This window comes from Scomber japonicus, chromosome 24 (assembly GCF_027409825.1).
Source record: "Scomber japonicus isolate fScoJap1 chromosome 24, fScoJap1.pri, whole genome shotgun sequence".
Lineage (NCBI taxonomy): Eukaryota > Metazoa > Chordata > Actinopteri > Scombriformes > Scombridae > Scomber > Scomber japonicus.
The window spans coordinates 17026326-17036166 of record NC_070601.1 but is presented as its reverse complement, the minus strand read 5'-3'; the positions used below and the strand labels follow the sequence as shown (position 1 = coordinate 17036166).

Sequence of the window (9841 nt, the reverse complement as noted above, 5' to 3'; positions counted from 1 at the left end):
TGACAAATAACCTGGTGTCACATGGCTTTACAGCAGAGTAAATTCTAATGGCATATACAAGGAGGCACACACACACATACAGACTTGTGATTAATTAATGCCATGCAGCCAGTTTTAGAAATAGTGTGGAGGCGCATTTCGTGGCAGGGGATTTAGAAATTCAGCTGGCATGAGTCCCATGATCTTTTGCTGCCATCACCTCTGAGTCACTCATTTACATTGACAACAAGTGATGAAGAAAACTCCTCAGGTCACTTACCTCGTGCCGCAACTGATGAGGAAACTATCGAGGAGTCTGAATGTGAGATCGAGGACAATATTTTCCAAAGTGAAAAAAGATTGTTGAAGGGGATTTCTGGAGGCTGTTATCGCTACCTCGGTTCCTCACCACTTAACTGCATATATATTGACTCAGAAGCTTTCATATTCATCTATTAAGGTTCCAGCTACCCAGGGAAGGGAATGCAATCAACTAGCTTTGCTGCTGAGGTATTTACCTGCATTTTAATTCATGTTTGGGGAACACAGCGGTGCAGCGGGTCGCAGCTGTGTTTTCTGTGGCATTTGTAGGATCTAGAAACACCTCAGCTCTCTTTCTTATACCTTACACACACATACATACACACACAACCATCATCTCTGCCCATTCCCATTTCGTGCACTACCTTGTCACCGTGGCGATCGATATGCCTTGGTAATGGCTGCCTGGAGAGCGGTGCGCTTGAATGACAGTTCTGGGACCGTGGGTTGAGTGATGGAGTGCTGTTGTCAGCTTAATTAACTTCCAGTCGAGTCTCCAGTATTCACATTCAGCAGCCCCCCCCCCCCCCTCGCCCGCGTCTCCCACTCCTTCCCTCCCCATCCACCCACCACCTCCACCCCATTACCCTAAGCATAAACAACATGCCAATTAAAAGGGTGCCTGCACATTAGCGCTGCTTTGTTTGCGCACTAGTCTGAAAATAAATATTCATCTGTGAATGTATGAGGCTTGTTTGCTGGATCATATATTATGGATCAAACAATCTTGCTAATGAAAGAAAGTTTTTTTCCCCCTCATACAAAATAATTCAGCCTTTACTTATGGGGGGGGGGGGGGGGTTGCAAATGTCACAGGAGATTGTATGGAGACATCCACTGCGCCTCAGTAACTGCAGATTACTATTAAAGATTTCAATTTTCCCCCTGTCACTTCAGTTTTAAGTCAAAAGCTAATTTGCTTGGCTTGTTGCAAAAGGGATCAATAGATTGAATAGTGAAAAGGGAGGTAAGGTGTAGCAGTGGTGGTTTCAAGACAGTTTTACTGAATATGGGATGCTTAAAAAGCTGGATGTGAGTGTCAGGGGAGGCCTCGTAACCACGGCAGCAGCACTCTTAGCTATTCAGCTCAGAAGCACGTCTTGTTTTCCCTTACAAGAGCACAACTGCAATTCACAAAGGCTGAAACAGTCAGAGAATTTAGCTTAGCTGGCAGGGCTCAAACTGTTTGCAGATGCAATTCAATGTTTCAAAAGTTTCAAGTGCTAGATTGCCATTATTGATTGAGTCGAACTCAATAAGCGCCATATAGCTGCATCACTGCAGCTAGAAGAGTCAATCTACCTTGCTTGAAAATGGGCGAGTTTCATTTATATCATAGGAAAAAAAAGCTGCATTCACTGTGAGCAAGACTCTACACACAACTGATGTTGGTTATTTATACTGAATACTGTACAGTATTTAAATTAAAGTCTCAAATATTGGCTGGTATGAGCAAATAATGGCCATTGACTAGGGTTGAAATTACCTTCACTCCAATAGCTCACATGGAAAACAGTATAATGTGTAATTTCCACTGCTTAATTTCATCAGTGCAACAGTCATCTGATATTCAGCACTCTGATGAAAACTGTTTTTCATTTACTAATCAACTGGAAATTGCCTCTGCTGTGGAAAACTCTTCCTGTAGATGTTTCACATTAAAATACTGAAAGGAATGGGAGCGGTTATGTTGGTGTGTTGGCAGCAGTTGGAATTAGAACAGAGTGGTGAGTATTGGCGTAACATCTGGTGTTGTACTGATAGATATACTTCTGAAATTGGCTTTTTTTTCATTGTACCATGGAAAACCTGTTTAACTCAGGAAGATCCCACATGAGTTATTCTGTTTACTGTAAATTCTCATATAATTGCCACTACTGAAATAATACTGGGGGCCTGAATGAGCATGTACGATTAATTTCACTTTTCTGCTACTATTCACTCTCGCTTCCTTAGTTTTTTGTCATTACTGATCCATTTTCAAAATTTAATGAAGTAATTTATTCATTTGTTTTTGGGAAGCACAATAAACACCTGTTAGGTTAGAGAGATTATGCCCATTTAGCTATTGTAGGGTTGTTAATGTGATACATATGAGTTTAGGGGTGCTGCTGGGGATTTTGGGCCCCATGAAACGATATCACATTGGGCCCCACCAATGCACAGGTCACACCAACCAAGAATCAACTCATTTTCTAATATTAGGGCCCCTGTTAGAATCATCCTAACTTTGCGCCCCTGTATGCAGTACTGAGTTTCACTGAGCTCAAATGAGGATTGAAAGAAGTAGAAATTGGAAACTATTACGCTATGAAATTAATTAGTAGCCTCAATCAGAACAATAGCAAAACAGCTGGGAGACATCTTGTTAAAATATGATAAAATTCATGTTGGGGTCCTCTTTTTGTCTTGTTCTCTCTCTTTTTTTTTTTGTACTTCACTGTAATGCAGACGCTTTCCAACACAATATGTAACTTAGATTTTATTCTGTACTGTCTGCAAAAACTCAATAAAGAAATTTGAAAAAAAAAAATAAAAAATGATAAAATAAGAAAAAACTGACCCTTTGTTCACTAGTTTGAAAATAAATTATAGGCCCTGGTTTTGCAGCTCAGATGAATAAAGACACTCCTATGAGAATTTACAGTAAAACCAAACTGACACGCATACACATGAAATCACATCGTCACTCGCATTACACTCAACCATCCAATCAAATTCAATTAAGCCTTACATGTTTCTTTTTTTTTCTTTTTTTAGAAAATACTGTGATATTTTATTAAAAATGTTGCAGAAAAAGTTTATACAGGTGTCCAGCCAGAAATATCTCTATTATCACTTAAGGCAAAACTGCAAACAAATATAAGACAAACTAAGGATTTTAAAACTCTACATTAAAACCCTTGTTATCTTGACCAGTTTAGGGACCAAATGGCAAGAATATATCTTTTTATAGAATTTACAAATGTAGCTTAAAATCTTCTGGATGTACTTCCATTTTTTTGTAATAGGATGCAAAACGGAAAGAGAGTTAATGATTACTTTTGTTGTAATTTTATAATAATTAATATCATTAATATTTACACTCATTCACTTGCTTTTGTAACCCAAAATATCACAAGTCTGGCACAATACTTTACATATTGCTAGCATATGACAATTTGAAATATCTAACATATATTTCTTTACAAACATATCCAACTAATATTGATACAAAAAAGTCACTGCCTTTTTTATTTCTAAATAATACATTGCTGGTCACATTGTAAGCTCAGGCAGTGCTGAGATTGCAAGACAGAAAAAAGCCCACAAAGAAAACTATTGGAAGCATAACAGGATGACAGTGGGAGATGGGATCCAGTCAGTTCTCATTCTCAGACAGAAAACGTGTCTGAAAATGGAAAGTAAAGCTCTTCCTGGACATGCAATGTCTAAAGAGTGGACACAAAGCAACGCACAAGACAGTAGTGTATAGAATGGCCTGCAGACGCACATTGCGCAACTCTCAAGAGGATGAGATCGTGTTTGCATTTTGGTCATTCTGTGACAAAATAATGAAACACAAGTCGTAATCTGTAAAAGAATGAATAATGTTTCGGATATATTTACACACACCTCAATAGAAAGCACAAGCTGGAAAAAACAAAAAGATCTCAGCCAAAATAAAAACAATAATAGAAGGAGCTTTTTTAATATCTTTTTTTGTTCTTTTTTTTTAAATTTCCACGCACAACTATATACGTTTTTTTCTTTTGTTTTATAAACAAAGTTTTCATAAATACATTTCAGGCTGGGGTGTAGAATTCTGTGCCCAAGTCAGGTGTCTGATGCATGAATGATGAAAAGATGTTCCAGACGTTCAATTGTTGCTTTTCAACAACTGATGCCACTGTCTTCCTATTGTGTATTTATGGCACAAAAGCCTCAGCAAAGGCTTCTTTGTCACACTGAAACAGTTCATTTTGAATTGTAAGAATATTAACAGTCATCCCCTGGTTGCCTTTTCTTTTGGTAAAACTCCGCGAAAACCTTCCATGAAACTTAGCTCCTGATAGAGTTATTACTGTAGTAACATTCACTTTTATATTTTCATGGGTTCATAATCACTTATAATGTATATACTTTTCAAGAAGGCAAGGTAGCAAAATAACATCTGCTGAGACTTTGGAGTCTGTGCTTCACACACAGTCAAGTCACTCATATTTGCCTTTTGCAAAGTGACCCGGCTGATCCAGAGGGAATCCGGCTCCGTCCTTTTCCCAGCGGAGCTATACCCGTGTGGTGGAGTGACCGTGGGGCAAGTTGGTACTGTTCTGGCTGCCACCAAAAGTATTGAAGTTGTGCAGAGGCTGCATGCCAGCCAGCGAGTTGGGGATCATGGTGATGGTGCTGGGCGTCATCAGGGGTATGTCGTCAGGCGATCGGCGCAGGGTGAGGGTGTAGTCGGGTGGGCAGGTGAGACGCAGCGTATCGTGGGTCTGCAGCGACTCGCACTCATGGTGGTGCTCGTGCTCCAGCTGCTGCTGCTTCATCTGCAGCGACATCAGCTCCTCGCTTTGCAGATGGGCCACGTCGTTGGCGGTGGACGGCGTGTTGGTTGGAGCCGAGTTGCGTTGAGGAGTGGGGACCCGCCGGTTAGACTCATGCCGCCGCTTGTCTTTTTTGTAGTAGAGTGCAGCAAAGGCTAAGATATTCAGGAAGAGCAAGGAGGCTCCCACAGCGATGGTGACGCTCAGCTCGGTGGAGTAGTCCCGCTTGGTCTCGATCACCACCGTCGACTCGTCGGTGAGGTCGCCGCTCTTGCGTTGGTCGGTGGTCTGCTTGGTGTTGGCAGGTGGGACTCCTGGGTGGCGGGTGGTGGAGGGCCAGTTGTTTTTGCCCGGGAATCGCTTGGTGTAGGGGTACGGCGTGGTGTCCTGCGGAGGTATCTTGGTGGTAGTGGATACGTATTGAAAAAACTCATTTATGTTGTGGAGATGCGGAACCAGTTCCAGCCAGAAGGCGACCTTAGTGGCGCGATAGTGGTCTCGGACTCGAGGTTTGAGGCCAATGTGAAGGTAGAGCTGGTCCTTGGGGTTGTACTTGGTCCAGGCTACCTCCTCAAACCGGTTGGGCTTCGTGTGAATGAACTTTGTATCCTGTGGAACTGGTTGGTTCGGATCCCTGGAAGAGACAAAACATATAAGAGAAGATGAAATCAAATGAGGAGATAGTGTAGAGCAAGACAATATAATGTAAAATACATTATATCTCACTCAAATTTGTTGAGATTTAACATGCTTGGCAAAAGATATCAGAACTCACACTAAATATTACATGCACCTTCATCAACATTTAAAACATAATGACCCCATTTAAAAAGTAGATTTTTATGTGACACTATAAATTGTCTTTTGCTTCAAATCACTTTAAAGCAGCACGATAATACAACCCAACAATGTAACTGTCCATTAGATTCACTTAGCACTAATTTTGTGACATTTCCAAATGAGTCATTACTCCATTTTTCCGCTCCCTCTGTTCAAAGCTAATGCATTTCGAGGTGACTCAGAATTTGAATGCTCGAGCTGACTACATGTTCTCAGTCTTTCATACACAAATGACACATTTCTAGGTCTGTTGTCACATTTTCTTAATATTCATTGTTAGTCTGTGTATTCCTTTTTTTTTTTGGGGGGGGGGTTTGGAATAGAGCTGCTTCTCTAGCAACTTGGTGGGAGAGATTTCATTAACTTTAGAGAGGTAGGGGGAGTGAAGGCTAGACAACAACCTTGGAGCCGACACACTGCAGTGTTTGTGTGTGTGTGTGTGTGTGTGTGTGAGTGGTGGGCGGTGGGTGTATATCTGAATACTGAATAGGAAGGACTCATCTTGAGTCACGCATTGCATCTTGGGGGCCATCAAGGAACACTGATGAACTCCTTGCCTCTGTATGAGAGACAATCACTGAGGGTGTGTTTGTGTTTGGGCCTGAAAAGGTTGTGTGTGGTTATGTGTATGTGCATTGTTGTGTGGGTTCTATCTATTATAAACATAGGAATAAGAATGTGTTATGTATGTGCAAAACAAGCATAACTTGTGTGACATGCAGCTCTGGTTCCTTTGGAGTTTATTTGGTAGCTGAATGACAGAAGTGTCATTTCAGAACGAGCCAGACTTGGTTAGACACAATAACAAACAGATCAAACCAAGTGAAATGTAAAGAAAAACAACTGATTTATCTGTATGTGTCTTTCCACAATGGTGTCAGACACTTAAAAAGACAATCTGAGCCAGTAGCAAAAACAAACACTCTTAATGGACATACGTTGACAGGGTGCTATTGCTCTGGATTACATTACATCAGCAACGCTCTTGTTCAATACAGGACCAATTTCAAAAATTGTCCCCATTAGTCACCTCGTAACAAAATGATGGTAAAATAGAGTCTGGATTGAAAATTTGCTGAAGTAGTGATTTTGATGTGTGTAAGCTATTTCTGATTAAACACAACATTCAGGGACTGAGGTGTTCATTTCATTATGGTCAACAGTAAAACATAGCTGTTCATATTTAACCAAAACTCCATGTCCTCATTTTTTTAACAGACTGGAAAACCACAACAATCAAACACACCAGTTTCTCCAGCGAGTCATAATCATAGTCATAAGATACATTTTGTGAACCGACTAACACCTAAACTTACCTTGAAAGTGACAAAATACCTACTTTTTTATTTATTTTATAGTATGTACATAAGGCAGTGTTCAAACAGCAGTTCCATCAGGGTCAAACCACTCATTCCTCCAGAACAATCACCCACAGAACAGGATTATGGTTAGGGTCTGTGTCTCACATTAAAGGGTTAGAGGGTTTGGGTTAGGGTTAGGAATCAGCTGAGTTAAGACTCCCTATAGACACTGTTAAACTGGCTGATGTTGGTTTGATAGAATCTAAACCAGGCATAGAACAGGAGATTGTCCAAGCAATAGAAGTCTATTGGGAGACAAAGCTGATCAATGAGCTCTGAAACAAAGTAATCATAGATTGTGGATGGTTGTTGCAGAGTGGAACACAACACATACACAAACACACAAAGCTTTACTTGATTACTTTCCATAACCATTACCATAACCATACCACTACTAACAAGGCTGATTGGTGGTAGGTTAGCTTATCTGTTTTGATAAGTGTCGCTTTTATGTTGTGGACACTATCATATTTTATTGCACAATGTGATTGGGCAGTGTTACTAGCAATAACATAACTCAAACCCTTCATTGTAACAAACTTTATTGTACCATTTCAAAATATCTGATAAAAAATCAATTAGATAAGAATTAGATTAGAAATGTGATATTCTATAACCAAATAATATATTGACTTTAAATAGTAGAATGAAACAATCCATTGTAACTTAACACGCTGCTATACCAGCAGTTATGTGATTATGTCAGTGTGTCAGTTGGCTAGTCAACCAGTCAATACAGACTCAATAACACTCCACTGAAACTCATATTGCTCCACATTCCTTCACTGTGGGCTAAGACGACATCATCCTGCAGTGACTATGTGCACCTTTTATAGTCATCATGGCCAGATAGCTCCTAGAGCGATGAAGCCAAAGAACTCAGGGACATTTTGTGCATTTCTGTTTGTATTTCCACCATGTCTACAGAAGCTTTATCGTTCAACTTTTTACCATGACTGAAATTACAAGGAATAGTCATTACTCAGTACTGTTTATTGTGTGAATGAAGCTGCATAAGTTGCTGCTGTCCTGATTGTTTTACAGGCTATTGATAGTACCACCTGCAAATCTGGGACTTTTTGACACCAGGAATTATGACTGAGGAAATAAACTTAGACCTTATTTTCTCTGGCTGAAATTGCAGATTGGTTCCCAGCCCAGAGAAAAGTTCCTGCAGTGGAAGTGGACCTTTATATTTCTTTATTTTTGGGCTTTGTATCTTACTATGCATGCTCTCTGTGATTAACATTATGATTACTGAAGATATATCTTTATATAGATATACTTTACATATATCCTGAAATATTCTTGGAAGTCTTTTTGGACACACTTTTCATACTCACAGTGTCTATTGATCCAGTGGTTCATTCTTCTCATGATTGAAGTATATATCATTTTAAAAGGTAAAAATGTAAGCAACGTATAAATGTATATCCTATAAAACTACAACATCTTAATAAACAGCAGCCTCTGTGGCTGTCAATTAGGCAGCATAAGCTAGTGGTCAAGTTGTAGTAGCGAGAGTGCTCTGAACTGAGAAATGGTTTCTTTTTTCTTTTTTTTTTTACTAAAAAGTTACCTTGACCTACTTCAACATCAAACCATTCAGTGATTCCTTGTGTCCTATGAATGGAGGAGACCACGCCCATCAGGAAATGTTTCATCATAAGATAAAGGTGATCACTCACAACTACTTTGTATTGATTTTTAGTGACCCTTCCCTAACCCTAAACCCTAACCCCCACATCATAACAGACGTGTAGGGGTCAGACCTCAACCAGTTTTTCCTTCAATTTGTCCCCCATCTGTAGTTGTGATGATCCTGCTTATGTACATCAGATTTAAGATGATCGTATTAATACATTTCCCCTTCAACATTTGAAAACAGTCTTCTAGTCTCAACCTCTGCACAATGACGGCCAAACATCAGAGTGATGTAACAATTAGCTAAGCACATGTTTGAATGGAGGGGGATTTTAAATATTGAAATATTCAGGGTTTCTTATTTAGAATATTTTAAAACTGCAAAAGCAAAAACATGAATTTATAACTCTGGGGAACATCCCACAAAGCATCATAAACCCCTTTAACAGTGACATTATAATACTGTACTAGTCTATTTTGTTAATATAGATCAAAGTGTATAATAGAGTCCGAAAATGCACACTGCTACACCTGTGCCTTAGTCTGATGTAGCTCTCTAATTACAAAAGGTTGGATTTTATAATACAAGGTCTGCCCTCCAACTGGTGGCTACATATGGAGCCATACATAAGGCACTGCAAGCATGTGGTAGGGTTTCACTTAAGGCCTGTCATCTCAGCACTAACATATGCTGGAACAATATGCCACTTCTCGGCTCCTGAATTTGCCTTGAAAAAGACAACGATCGAGGCCTTTTTATGCTCACTGAACTGCAAAAATACATGCATATGTTTCCATCAAGCATCCAAGCTGTTGATAATAGCAATGACTCTTGCCATAGGTGGAACTTCTAAATCTGTACTCCTCCTCTCAGTCTGACAGGTGTATGAAAACTGAGAATTCACAGAAGAAATATGTGTCACCAGGGTGATGGAACAGATGCTTTTGTGCACTTGGATGAGCTGTAATGGATTCAGTGTTACCTCGTGCCAATTGACACCAGATCAGCTGTAAATGTTTGTGGAAAAAAAAGCATGGACTGCTGACTTTTTCAGTCTTAAATGTAAAAGTTAGGTGCTGTTGTGTTGTGCTATCTCTGCTAGACAGTTTGGTAAGCGAGACCCTGACCTGATGGAAGGTCTGAGGACTGAAACATTCATAAAGGGA

The 9841-nt window shown here is 39.9% G+C and overlaps 1 protein-coding gene across 8 annotated transcripts in view; it reads right to left on the bottom strand.

The window, feature by feature from the left end:
- Positions 1-4568: 4568 nt before the first annotated feature.
- nlgn4xa (neuroligin 4 X-linked a) overlaps positions 4569-9841 on the bottom strand; it is a 97362-nt gene continuing 92089 nt past the window's right edge. For all 8 annotated transcript variants that reach the window (XM_053314324.1, XM_053314325.1, XM_053314328.1 and 5 more), the window contains one exon: positions 4569-5463. In XM_053314324.1, coding sequence (XP_053170299.1) covers positions 4569-5463 — 895 coding nt within the window. The remainder of the gene's footprint in view (positions 5464-9841) is intronic.